This window comes from Scomber japonicus, chromosome 3, assembly GCF_027409825.1.
Source record: "Scomber japonicus isolate fScoJap1 chromosome 3, fScoJap1.pri, whole genome shotgun sequence".
In the NCBI taxonomy this organism is placed as follows: Eukaryota; Metazoa; Chordata; class Actinopteri; order Scombriformes; family Scombridae; genus Scomber; species Scomber japonicus.
Window position 1 is genome coordinate 27,279,717 of NC_070580.1, and position 14,851 is coordinate 27,294,567.

Sequence of the window (14,851 nt, forward strand, 5' to 3'; positions counted from 1 at the left end):
CTGCTTCGCCCCCGCAGCTGCGAGTTAAGGTAAATGTAACTTTTCAGAAACAAAAATCCCTTTTTTACTTTTCTGTCACTAGAAGCAGCAAAAAAAGAAGGAACAAATCTTTAGTTACAGATGAAGCTGACAGTCTGTCCTATAAAATACAAAAGGTGTCAAGTAAAAGAAGAGGACAAACATCTTGTGATAGCTGCATAAATATTACAGACGTAAAAACTCTGAGGTGAGTTGGAGTATGGATAGTGGACACATATGACAAACTATCCCTCTCCCTCTACCCGAGCCTTTGTTGGTTTCTCCCGTTGACGTGTTTCTACAGAGCAGATGGCTTTACACATAAATCCTATTAACAACTTTCTGCTGATGGAGATGCAGTGAGTACAGGGCCTTCTCACTCTTTCATTATCTCCACTGAGAAGCCTGTTTTTTTATTTTCTAACCTCTAAAACGAAGCAGTGGGAGAGCTGAAGTCAGAGGCCACGCCATGTCTGCAGAGAAGGTAACAGGGTGGGGTTGTGGTTTTGTGGATTTTTTCAAATTAACTTTCAAATTAGATTACTTCTCAGTGTTCACTCAGCTGCTTAGCGATGACACATAATGGTGTTTGGACAACAAAGACTAACGGGACCACAGAAATGATTTTAACAAGACTGAAACAATGTTTGGTGTTGCAATACAACAATAGTTACAGATGGCCTGCTCATACAAAGTTCAGAGTTTGTGTGCAATTCATTTATGTGACAGCTGTAAATCTTTATGTGCCTCAACTTTCAGTTTGAGATGTAGTTATTTGTATATAAATGAAAGAAATGTATAGGAATGTTTAAATAGAAAGTAATCTGTGACCCATATATGAGGTAACTGCTCTTTAATGCCAGCATGGGAAGTATTCAATTAGAGTAAAACTGGTTATCCAACAGAGGCAGTATTCAGACATGACTTCAGAGCTGGAAGTTTTTCCTGTTGGCAGCTAAAACATGGATGGCCTTTATACTTGGTCATAACTTGCATCTTGATAGATGTTCAAGTTTATAGAGCTCATCTGCCAAGCGATGCATCTGCAAAAATACACACTCGAGGGATTGAAGGGATCCAGTAATCCTTCTTTATGCCTTTAAAGGCCCATGTGCCTTAAAACAACTTTGAATATTAATACCTCATATTTTAATAATTAGTTACCATTTGTTTGTCTAGCTGTGATTCAGGATCAGTTGCAAAATCTAGGCCAAATCTGTAATGAGGGTGATTATTGGATCATAGTTTCAAGTCAGTCATGTTTTTATTACATCAAACAAAGGAGGGAAAAAAGCATTGTTGTTCTAAATGACTTCCTCTTCCTGTGCAGGAGTGCCAAACCTCTTAATAATAAACTTCCATATGTGTCAGTTGTCCAGTATTTATAAAGAAATGCATAAAAAGGTTACATGCAGGATTTCAAATACATTTACTAACTACAGCATTTTATTATATTAACCAAACAAGCATTTTAAAATATTGTGTGACAGTAGCAAGATAAAATGAGGTTCTTTTTTTAAATAGTTATTTAACAGTTATGAGTTCAGAGTACTTAATTAACAACACTAACACATAGATTGAAGGTAAAGTAGTGAAACCTTATCAAAAAAATGTTTTAATTTGGCCTTTTTTAACAGTTAAAATGCTACTTCAAAGTATTTAAATATAATAGACAGGTATGAGTATTTGGCTAATTGTGTGTGATGATGACGTCTGTCTTGTATGCAACACTTCATCACAAAATGACAAATGTCAATTCTGCTGCCATTACTCTGAGTTGTGGATTGTCAGAGGACACAAATAGACCTCCATCGATGCAGGATCTACATCTAATAGGATTACCTTTAGTGTCTCCGCTGGTCACAATCACACTGACCTCCTCTGTAACATGCGACAGTGACATGCTGTTCCTGTCACTGTGCAAAGGTTTAGTCCTCAACACAGCACAGAGTTCATGGATATATTGGACTTTTTTTAAAATATTGTATAAGATTATCAAATAAACAAATACATATAAAAACACATGGATGTAATGTGTGAGGACTGAAGGTCAGCTTGTGTCTAGACAATTTTACAACTGTTATTACAGGCAATGAAGAAAAAACACTGCTGTTTTTTCTTCATTGCCTGTAGCAGCAAATTGGAGAGTTGGGAATAATATGAATATGCACAAAATGTAGTATATATTAAATTTCAGCAACAACCTAGTAGATGTCAATGATATATACTTAACTGACTTCCAAATACTTTCCCATAATCTGCTACATTTCCTGTCTCTCATTATTCTGTCTTCAGTGGTTAAATCAGTCTATGTGGCATCTCAGCAGGCTCAACTTGCTGTTTAGTCATTTTTGTGGCTTTAGTGAAGTAATTGACTTGTTATTTTGTGTCCTCTAATGCATGTGATGTAAAGTGTGCTTGTGATTTACTGCAATCATTGGGCTTTTAAGTTTCCTAGTACTCAGGAGGAGACCTGAGCAACGTGTTTTGTTTCCTTTATTTGCATCGTATCATTGTTATTGCATCATGCCCTGTTGCTTCATTCACTTCCTGTTACTTAATCTGAGATCTTAAATCATGAATACAAGGTATTAGCAGCAACTTAATATGCAGTTTGAAGAAGTTCTATGTGTGTATTACTGCCTTTGTATCTGCTATTACAGTATGACTGTCATACTTTTGTGTGAGGATGTTCCTCATAAAATGTGAATCTTTGTACATGATATTAATAAGTTGTATTTTATAATGGAACCACACTATTAGTAATTGTAGAAGTAGTAACAATACCATTATTAACCTTGTTTTATGCCTTCCTGCTCTTTGCTTCCCACACTTCTGACTTTATAATGGTGAGTTATTACTAATAAAGAGGCTGCTATTTTCAGTCTTCATATACGTTTTCGTTTTCTGTTTTTTTCCCTCTCTTTCTTCCATGAGTTTCATCCTTATTTTGTTTTACATCTTTAAAGAAAATCCCCAGAAGCCAAAAAAGAAGAAAGAGGAGGCCAATGGCACCACAGAAGCCAAGTTGAATGGATCTGAGGCCAAACCCAAAAAAACAAAGACCAAGAAGAGTGAAGATGCATCAGAAGAGGAAAGCCCTGCCATTCAAAGTGAGTAACTTTGAACAAAGAAGCTTTGATATTTTAAGCTTTTCCATCAAAGAAAGCAAATGACAAACTGATGTTTTGAGTGTTTCTCAATCTGTAATGTAACCATACTACTGTTTCCTGCTCATATATTACAGATGGAAAGAAGGTAAAGAAAAAGAAAACAGAAAAGAGTAAAGACGATCCGGAAAAAGAAAAGGAGAAAGACAAAGAGAAAGAGCCGAAAAAGAAAACCAAAAGTGTTCCAAAAAAGAAGAAAGGTAAGTCACTGATGACTTTTATGGGCAGTGTGAAGAACTTAAAGTATTTGTTAAACCAACTGTGTGTAAATCTGCAATTAGTTTGGTGAGGATGTTTACTGCTTCATGTCTGCAGATTCAGGCTCAGATGACGACAATGATGACGACGATGATGAGGATACCCCCAAAAAGAAAACAAAGAAAAAGACAACAAAGGACAGCTCTCCATCTGCAAGTTCTGGCAAAGAGAAGAAATCTAAATCTAAAGGTAAAGGTAAATATAACACTCACTGGCAAACAGTTTTCCAAAGGCATTAACTGTGTCCTCAAAACAACAGTTTAAGACCAGACTAAGAGGATTAGATGATTTTATTGTGTAATGGTGAGTGAGTGGAAACACTGACTTCGTAACACAAAACACAGCAATTACATGAGTTGCTTGCCTTTAACTAATCAGCTGTGGAAAATGACATTAAAATATAGTAACAGCCAAATCCTGGCAGTTTTCTTTTTAAATTGTACTTAACATTTTTGGTTAAAAATGGAAGTCATTTAGTTGTTTAGCCAGACTCCTCCACAGCTTTGTGTAGCACTTCTACTTTAGACGAGGTCTGGAGAAAATGATGAGACACTATTTTTCCAAACTGTCAAATGAATCCTCAATGTGTGTAATCCTACTTGGAAAACACTGATTAGCCAACAAGCTGGCTAACTCACTAAGCACTGTGAAAAAAACCTTGAATGACACAATGAGTCTTTTTCCAGCTTGAAAACTAATATAAGGCAGAGATATGAGAGTATGTTTCTAAGAGTTTGTCCACTTTAGCAGGAATCTGTGGGTTAGGGTTAGGGTTAGGGTTGCAACTTTTTGTACATACCATTGTTGTTTCTCAGGTCTCTGAGGCATGTTTGACACTTTCTGTTAGTCATATATCCTAAAGAAAGATGAGTGATGATGAGTGATCCTCTGATTTTTTTTTTCTCTGGCACCACCATGAGGTTTTGGTTTTGAGTGAAATACCTAAGCAACTGTTGGATTGATTTACATGAAGTCTGGTACAGACATTCATGTTTCCCTCAAGATGAATTTCATCCAGCTCCATCATCATGTCAAAATTTCAGTTTGTCCAGTATGCTTCGTGTTTTAGCCAAAGCTCATGCTAGCATGCTAATACGTTAGGCAACTAAGACAATGAACATGGTAAACATTACACCTACTAAACATGTTAGCATTTTGCTTAACACACTGGTGTGCCTTATGTTGCGTTCAAATCGTATGGCATTGATGGGAAAGATTAATGGAGTGTGTGGCACATCCAGAAAACTTGTACAGGTGCTGGATCAAAAGACAGACTGAAGCCTTTTCATATTGTGAATGCGTTATATTACATTAATGCATTTCAGGTGTTGATGCTTTGTGTGTTCTTGACAAGGCCTGATGAAGAGCTCAGTTTGAAAAGTTGCTCTTTTAAATGAAGTCTACTGGGAGCTCTCGGTGCAGGGAGCAGAGCTTTCTCTGATTTTTTTTAGATGGGAAATATTCCCATGTTGTCATCACCCAACTCAGGATGATTGCATGATTACAGAGTTGGTTAAAAAACACTGTGTACTTACAACATAACACTATGTTTTTGGAATTTGGGTTTTATCATGATGAATGGCAAATGGCTGATGTGAGGTGTCCCTATTTGCAACATTTTCAAGTAATTCCACATTATGAAGCACCAAGTTCATCAGCAGAAATATTCTGTCTGAGTATACTCAAAAGTCTGAGTTTCCCAGTTTGTAATTATGTCTTGTAAGTTGTTGTGAATGCTATATACAGTATGAGTCAGAATCATGTAATTAAGATAACTCCAGTATGATGTGAACACAACATAAATATAGCCTCACACACTGCCAGTCTTGTTCCTGGAGGTTTACACTTTGCTGTATTTTCCTCTACAAGGCTTCAGCAGTTAAACAGTTGCGGTAGCTTTAAAAATTTGTTAGCACCTATGTCCCTCATTATCTCTTTAGGACAAAAAATAGGTGTCTGACACATTTGTGCAGAGTTACAACTTTTCTTGTGTGTAACTCACAAGTCAAGTGACCATCAGTGCAGGAATAGAACTTAAAATGTATCTATTTACCACTACAGTGTTGATTTACTGAGTGTTGCTGCCCTTTTCTTGGACCGTCTCCATAACTCTTGCCACTGAGATTAGTTCAGCCGTCCTTCACCTCAGGTCAGCCATAAGTCATTTCAGGAATACCTGCGCTAACTTGTGTTTGTGGCTCCCTGCCTCCTTCTGTTCAATATGGGAATACCAAGTGCTCTTTTTGTCGTAACCATAGAAATTAACTACTTTATATCAGTAACCTACTTTCTTCTCGCAATATACCACTGTAGCTATCTAATTATGCTGTATAATATCTACATTTTCATAATTTTCTTGTGTTAAAGTGGTTATAATCAATATTTTAAACAATTAATTTCATGTGAGAGGGATCGCTCATGTGATGTCAGAGAATTTGCAGCTCCCCCTCACTTTATGTGATATTTTAGCTCATTGTTTTGGTTTTACAGTCTGAGACTTTACTGTTAGGTTCACTCTCACCACTCTCATAGCTTTTCCACTTTTCTAAACTTTTCAACTAAAATACGTGCTCTACACGACCTGTCCGGCACCACACAACAGACAGTTAACATGCTGCATTCAGTAGCTTAAGAGGCAGATATTTCCTTCAGGAGTTATTAGAAACCAATCACAAAACAAACCCAAATGACAGTTTTGGTTGGTTTTACAATTTACAAATCATTTTCTCTGAGTCTGCTCTTGCTTATAACTCAAAACAGTGAGATTTACATTATTTTCCCTTTGAAAAAGATTAAATTCCTCAGTGTGCACTCCCTCACATTCTCCAGTTTGGTATCACATTCAATTGACTTTTCTACTGTACGTGTTTCTCATTTGCAGATGAGAAAGATTCTGATGGAAAAGAAAAAAAGTCCAAGTCAAAGGATAAAGAGAAAGAGAAGGATAAGAAGAAGGAACCATCCTCAATGTTCCAGATAAATGGAGATAAAGACTCTAAAAGCAAAAAGAAAGGTGATTATATTCTCAAACCTTTACTTGTTTGTAAACCACTGAACCTGCAAAAAATTAGACTTTATTTTAGACGATACATTGTGTTATTATTAATGAAAAGCTTGACTCAAGTATCCTCTTACAAGTTTATGAAATGAAACCTTGAAAACCTTTACACCTGTTTCTTGAACAGCTGCCAAATCAGACAGTGATGACAGTGAAGAGGAGACAAAGTCAAGCAAGTCAAAGAAGAAATCCACCGCCGGCGCATCATCCATGTTCCAAGCGTCTGGAGACAAGGACAAGGACAAGGACAAGGATAAGGACAAGGACAAAGACAAAGACAAGAAGACAAAGAAGAAAGGCAAGTTTACCACTCATCTCTTTGTCCTCTCTCGTTGAGTCTCTGGAAAGTATTTAATAAACCTGTCGTTTCCATCAGGAAAGGCAGAAGAGAGTGATGATTCTGACTCAGAAAAAGAGGGAAAATCAAAGAAGAAGAAGGGCAAAGGGAAGAAGAAAAAGGTATCTCAAATAACAATAATCCAACCGAAAGATTTTATATCAGTGCAAGTGATTTTATGCATAGAGCAAACATTATTTTAATCAGATATTATGTCTTTATGCTTTGTGATCAGGAGAGATCTCCATCACCTGAGATTGAGTTTGACAACTTGGAGAAGTTTGTGATGGATCCAGCTCCACAGGGCGTGACAGTCAAATGCAGAGTGACTCGAGACCAGCGGGGGATGGACAAGAGCCTTTATCCTCTTTATTATCTTCATCTTGACAATGAAAAAAAGGTCAGATATTCATCATTACTGGAGTTTGACATTTTAAACTGAGAATTAGCAGGTGTTTTTATTCAAATGACTCGCAATTAGAGCGTCAGCATGTTAAAAAGTCAGCAATATTCAGAGCACCAAAGCAAAAACTGACTAAATGTTTCACAAGATGAGTAAAACAGTGCTCCTGTCAGCAGATTCTTTAATTAAATCAGTTGAATTAGTGCTAAATGTAATTCTTTTGTTTATTAATTACTATAATTGTAATCTTTTTTTCCTTTCTAGACATTCCTGTTGGCTGGGAGGAAAAGAAAGAAAAGTGCAACTTCAAATTATCTCATCTCAATCGATGCCACAGATTTATCGAGAGGAGGAGAGAATTTTGTTGGGAAGCTGAGGTACATCGCACTTCAAAATGAATCCATTCATTCAAAAGCAGCACACAGATTGTGTAAAATCAGCCAAGAATTCATCTGCTGTTAGTTTTTAATTTAAAACCTTTTGTTGGTCAAATTTACAGGTCAAATTTAATGGGGACTAAGTTCACCGTATTTGACAATGCTCTGAATCCAGAAAGAGCTCTTCCAGACATGTCTAATGCACGGCAGGAGCTAGCAGGCATCATCTATGTAAGTCATTAGAAAACTTAATGAATCACATGAATGACCAACTTTGCATTTTATAAATAATGTGTCAAGGGATGTTTGCTGTGAAAAGACAAATAGTTATCTATCTTATCTTTCTCATCGCAGGAAACAAATGTGTTGGGGATGAAAGGACCCCGAAGGATGGCGGTAATCATCCCGGGAATGGACAAAGACAACGATCGAGTACCCCTCCGACCAAGAAATGTAGGCGCATTGTTTAAAGCTTCAGTTGTACACAATTCCTAATACTGAATTGCCTTTGCTGTTAAAGGGTCAGTTCACCCAAATGACAAAAAAATTGTCTCAGTTATAGTGATAACAGCAGGAGAGCAGTTGCTGTATCTGTTTACAGTGCAGCCAAACAAACTCTTATTGTTTTGATAAAGAAGTTAATAAAAAGTAATTGTAACCATGACCTGGTTTCATGCTGCACATAGCGTGACTAGTTTTCCACACAACAGGACACCAAACATCGCTGAGTAGTTGGAGCTATTTGCATGGTTTTAATGTGATGCAGTGGCAGTAGGATGCCCTGTTTGTATTAGTAGCAATGTGATACAGTTCAGATATGATGTTTAGAGGGTGAGCAGTAAACAGCGATGATCTTTGAGGTCAAATACCCAAATGCATCGTTTTGTTAGTCCCTCATTTTTTGGCAGGGATTCTAAATCCAGCCAGACTCCACTAACAATAAGAGCTACTGTACAGAGATGCTGCAGAAAAAAATGCAGACCATAAACAATATAAAAAATGGGGTTCAAGGATTCTAATTTAAAACTATGACGGCTGGAGAAAATGTATGTAATTATGGTTATCAAGCTGGCCCCTCAAACCATGGACATTTTGACTTGTTGATTCATGTGTGTAAAACTGTCAGATAACTAATTAGCAAAATCAGGCATCCCAGAATCCCCTGCCCTGCACAGTGTCAACAAATTACATCAACACTGCCCACAGCCTGATTTATTATATGTCTGTTTATAATGAGAGCAAAACATGGCAGATGTGCAGAATCGTATTAGTCTTTGTTGGTGTTTTCTTGACTTATGTTTTGCCAATTCTTGGCAGGATTGTGACGGCTTGTTGACAAGGCACCAGAATAGAAGGATGGAAAATCTGATCGAGCTTCACAACAAGACGCCTGTGTGGAACGAAGAATCAGCGTCTCATGTGCTCAACTTTAACGGCAGGGTCACCCAGGCCTCCATCAAGAACTTCCAGATAGTCCATAACAAAGACTGTGAGTCTGTCTACAATCTATTTATCTATCTATCTATCTATCTATCTATCTATCTATCTATCTATCTATCTATCTATCTATCTATCTATCTATCTATCTATCTGGCTATCTGGCTATCTATCTATGTATTTTTTATAAACTAAGTGCTGTCTTTTGCAGTGGACTACATTGTGATGCAGTTTGGACGAATAGCCGATGACATTTTCACACTGGACTTCAACTACCCGCTGTGTGCTGTGCAGGCCTTTGCCATCGCACTTTCCAGTTTTGACGGCAAAATCGCCTGTGAATAACAGAAGCATCCCCCGTAGTGATCTTACACTGAAACCAGTGTGGAACACACCCACATCAGACCAACCTACTTCTTTGAACTCGCCTACAACGCTTCCTGCGATAGGTACTGATAGCGCCTGATGATAACACCTGCTGCCCCGCCGTCACCTTTATGGGTGTGTGATTTCATTCCAGGAGTGAGACACAAAATTGGTCTCACTTTATCATCTGATCTTGCATGGCATGGCAACAGGAGAGTTGTGCTTTTTGTCTTTGTATTCAGTGGAAACGTACACATTTTCTGTGAATCACAGAAAGACACACAAAACTTTGATAGACTCCAGCCACTGGAGGCTTTTTAGAGACATGATGGTACACCTCAAGGATGAAGGTGTTGAATTGTTACTAACATCATTAAAGGATGTTGAACTGTGTTATGTTTTGATTCTGTTGTGCTGTATTGTATTGTACTGCTGGATTGGGCTCTATTTAAAATATGAAGAGGTCACCAGTGTCTTGAATCAGATGTGACTGACAACACCAAAAAATCAGGTCATGACGAGAATGTTTATTTATTTCAAGGCAAGTAATTATGTGTTGACATAAGAGTATCTATGACACACAGTTACTATGACAAAAACTGATTTAAAACGAGCTTTAAAACAATACAATACATTTTATTATTATGTTTATTTTTACAGTCTTACACAATGGACTGTCTATGTTTTAGTGACTTTGGAGCATCATTTCCAGGTATCAGGGATTATTACTGTAACATTACATAGCATTTTGGAATAGGAGTGTCTTTAGTTCTCGGTACCTATATTTAACCCGTAGTGTTTCAACAAAGTATTCAATCTGTTTAAGTTTAATCACTCTGCAGATTTCTCTGATGAGTGGGTCTCATATGAGCTCCTGTAGATTTTTCTATTGATGTGTTTTTTTGGGTCCTGCATTTTGTAAAATTCATTTATTTTTCTGAACACTGCCTTTGTTTCATTTCTAGGCTTATTATAATAATGTTATTTAATAAAGCATGTCAATTTAATTTTGTCAAAGTCAACATTTATTGTATAACATGCATCTATCAATCTTTCCTTGTTTCTCAGTTACAATATGCTAGAATACCACTAAAGATATAATAACATTTCTTGGATTTAACAGATGACAGACTAATATACAAGAGTAAGTCCACTTCTTGTTTAAAGCCATATGATGTATGCTTTTGTAATCTGTCATGCAATATGTTTTGTGACTCTATCTTCTCCTGTGAGCAGGTAGCTGGCAGCTAATCAAAAAGTTTCCTTCCAGTTGCAAGGTTTGTGAGACACCCACGCTGTTTTCCAGTAGTTGCCTGACATGTTGAGAGGAGCTTCACTCAGGATGAAAAACCTGTTTTAAGCCGACGGCCTTGAGTGTAAGTGAGAGGTGTGTATTCTGCCTGAACCTGCTCAGGCAGGCAAACTTGCAGATTAAATGAAGCCTGAAGCTGCCAACTCCTCTGGACAGATGCTCTTAAGTGAGGTCTTCTATTATTGTTACGTGACTTCCAGCTAAAGAACTGCTAAACTTGCCGTTAGCATTCTTAGCTACAAAGCTAAGCTAATTCATATATTGTGTTCATCAAGTAGCTCTGTTTTTGTGTCCCAGGGATGGATAAATACATACTACAAAAAAAGTTGCAACTTTGTTGTTGACCAACAGGAGGAGCTGTTGCTAGATGGAAATGTGTTCAGGGTGTAAGTTTACTTCTCAGTGATATTCCTATTTCTATGGATGAAAGCTTTATTTCAATAGATTTCAAAAAAAGGCAAAAGCAAAATTTGCCTTTATATTTGTCCTTTTCAACTATTAACTTTGCACATACAGTGTATTAAAGTGTAGTAGCGACAATATAAGAGCAAAAATATCTGATTGGCCGTCAAATTTGTGACCTTAGCTGGCAAATAACCATGCCTGTTCCCTGACTCTCCAACACTTCTTTCCCCCTCCAAAAACAAAGAAAACACTATAGTAGTGTATAATTATATCTGGCTTTATCTATATTTTACAGAGAGATTATACAAATACCACCATAAACTAAATACAGTATAATGTCCTACAGTAAGAATGGCACTAACACTATTATAAGTCTATGTAAACTCAGCATGGACTTAAACTGTATGTACATACAGTAGTTGTAACATAGTGAAGTTTACAAATTACTTAAAGGTATTATTGCTATAATAACAAAATACTCCATTGATTTAAGTATAGTACTTATAATTAGAAGATATGTAAATGCAAGTATTCTGTCTATTGGAGGGCTAAATTATTAATACAGTTGTTTGTTGTGTTAGATTTCTTAATCAGCTCTGAGTTTGAGCTGCAGCAATGCACCAACCTTTTTTTTAAATCACAAATGTTTTATTTTGCAAGAACAATCTTACTCTGCAAGCTAAACTATAACTCAACATCAAGTTTTGATTCCTTTAATTCCCCTTGAGTAGCTTTAAGACTGGAAAAGTCATATTATTTCACTGTGACTGACAGTGTTACATGTATTGTGTGTCAGCTTGTTCCCACTCATTGAAGCTTGATGATGTTAACACTGAATGAAACAGTCAAACTAAGGCGGCTTGTTTTTTTGTGGCTGCACATTTCATCAAATGTTAATATTCTAGATGTCTTTTGCAGTATTTTATACAAATTTTCCCCACAGTAACAGACATAATGCCTGTTTGGTACGCTTGAAAAACTTTTGGATCTCTTGAACAATGTTTGGCTGCACAGTGTAATAAAAGTGAAGACGTCTCAAAGGGGGAAAAAGTAGAAATGCAGCATTTTTTTAAGGGCCTGACATTCCCCTCATAAGATCTTCTGGGGATAAGACTTAAGTTTACTGACTGAGGATTAGTTGAACCTCAATCTACAGCAAATACACAAGTTTAGTTAATGCTATAGACATTGCCTTATAAGAATTAAAATTAATTATAGATTGCATTTTTCCAAATCTTCACTGCAACATATTTTTCCCACAACATCTCAAATAAGGCAGAAGAGGCCACCGTTATTCATAGTTACCTGCTTTGCTCTAAAATTGAGTCTAGTATCTTTATAGCATATCACATGTTATTTAGAAGTTAATATGTCAGAGACTCCAGATCATGTTAGCCCAATCCATGACATGGCCTTGATCTGCCAAAAAGTGTTTGCTATGTGGAAGAGTAAAGAGTCACATAACATAGGGATGCGGCTGCAGATCGGCACAGTGCATCGAAAGCTGATTAATTGAATATTTGGACAAAACCTCTAAATAGATCAAGTTTTTGCATGACATGTGGGATTTTAGAATTTGATTTGGTTTGAGTTTGGTTTTAGCATTTGGACAAATCTTTTGTGGACAATTAGAGAGGGCGCATAGAGATAGATACAATCATCTTTATTCAGTTTTATCTATTTATTGTTTTGTTGTGTTTGTCTACATTCAGATGATATGGTGTGTATCTTCACAGGTACACACCATATCATCTTATTTAACTAGATACAGTATTATTTGGGTTTTTTTGCAACACAGCATAACTACTGTAAATGCACTTTTTCTTACCTTTTCTAATTTCTGTTCTTAACATTTTTTGCTCTCTCCTCTCTCACTGCTCTCTTTAAAGATGACTTTACACTTTTCTTTACAGTAAACACTTTGTTTATCATGTAAGCCCTTCAATAGAAATTATTTAAAAAGAAAATAAGGAGTAAAGTATCAGTATTTCAAATCTTCTCTTGCGTATTGAAGGCATTTTGTTTTATCCTAACTCTGAATGTTGAATGTAAGACAGTGTTAGCAAGTAACTACTGACATGTAACAGCATTATGTAATTCAATTACAAAATGAATGTAACTGTCATCTGTTAGTTACTGAGAAGAAATATGTAATTAAATTACAGTACAAAGGGGTTACATCCGAATATATCCTTTTTGGCAAAAAGCTTACATGTAGAATATAACATTCATTCTTTAGTTTTGCTTCTTTTCTTGTGATTTTCTTTTTTGTTAAAATCAGTATTTAGAAAATATGTAAAGATTGTAGTTTATTTTAAGTTTGCATAACGTCAGGATTTTCTGTATATGTAAAAAAGAGGTTGTTCAGGAACTAGTGTCCCAAAATCGTGAACAGTACCCAGCCATGTTGTTAGTTCTCTTCATTCAGCATGGAGTCAACTTAATGAGGACGTGGTGGTTTTGAGGTTAAGGTTAAACCTGTCTTCCTTTAACTGCAGTCAGTTTGTTGTTTGTGATTTGCATACAGTCATATGATTTGTGTTGGCTGTGCCTTAAAATCAAAACGTTCTCAATCCAGATTATATTTGATACATTTTTTTTATAAAAGTTTGATAGTAGTCCGTATGTTATGAGGTTCACACTGCCTGGTTATATATATATTATATATATTTATATGTATATTATATATATAGGATTTTTCAGCTTTATTGTCCAGTTTAAAACATTTGTCAGAAAACTTTACTTTACTTTAGCTTCATGTAAGTCTGTAACTTATAACATATGAAGAATCCCCTAACATTGGTGTCAGACTAGTATTGAGGGCAGGAAGCAGTACCAGTGTGCAGGGGGACTGGTGGGGGGGCGGAGCCTTAAGTGAAGTCACTGCCCCCCCCAAGCTTGTTGATTGACGCTCACCAATGGCTCCTCCTTGAAAGTCTTTTCTTCCCTCCCCCTTCGTTTTCCAGTGTAGTGCGTTGATTTCATACCAAAGTCATACTTAACATTCCACTTATACTGTCAAACCTCTGAGAAATATTACGGAAAACAACAAGGCGCCAAATTACAACAAACTTACTAAATTGAGTAGCTGTTGTCATTGAAGAGAAGAAGGTGACTGCCAGAATTTAAAAAAATAAAAAAGGTAAGTTCTCCACAAATGTTCCCTCTTTCTGTTAAGAGCGCTTTTTTCTGGGGAGTTTTTTCATGCCGCTTGTCTCGGTGAAGTTTTCAGATCATTGTCATTTTTTACATTTTTCCGCGGAGCTCCCTGCGTTGGGAGGGAAGGAAACATTTGCAGATTGATAGTCTATAGTGTTTGAGTTTGCCAGTGTGCAGGGATATCTTTGACAGACTCTGAAACAATAATATTTCCTCCGGGAGCCCGCTCATTGACACATACTATTACACAAAAGGGGGAAAAAAAACGTCTCTTTTGACAGCAGAGAAGTGGGGCCAATATGTTTGTTTCCTGTCTCGCACAGTTCATACCTGGATCCAACACTTCCAGCCTTGTTCCTCAGAGGAATTCAACAGTTATACCTACAGGCACAGACAGAGACAAACAAAAACCATTTGGAGGAATACACTACTTAAGTCTGCTGTGGACCTCTGCATCCCAAAGGTAAGACAAGTTCTGCTTTTGTCAGACAATGAAGACGAGTGTTTTATTAGATCAAAAAATACATGTTAACACCAAGATATATGTAAAT

The 14,851-nt window shown here is 36.7% G+C and overlaps 1 protein-coding gene across 1 annotated transcript; it reads left to right on the forward strand.

The window, feature by feature from the left end:
• Positions 1-487: 487 nt before the first annotated feature.
• LOC128355853 (tubby-related protein 3-like) lies at positions 488-9,403 on the forward strand. The gene is given in 12 exon segments (XM_053316221.1): positions 488-502; positions 2,999-3,131; positions 3,266-3,388; positions 3,504-3,635; positions 6,328-6,459; positions 6,632-6,963; positions 7,077-7,241; positions 7,509-7,621; positions 7,744-7,852; positions 7,976-8,074; positions 8,939-9,110; positions 9,270-9,403. Coding segments are annotated over 12 exon segments (1,659 nt in total).
• The last annotated feature ends 5,448 nt before the right edge of the window (positions 9,404-14,851 follow it).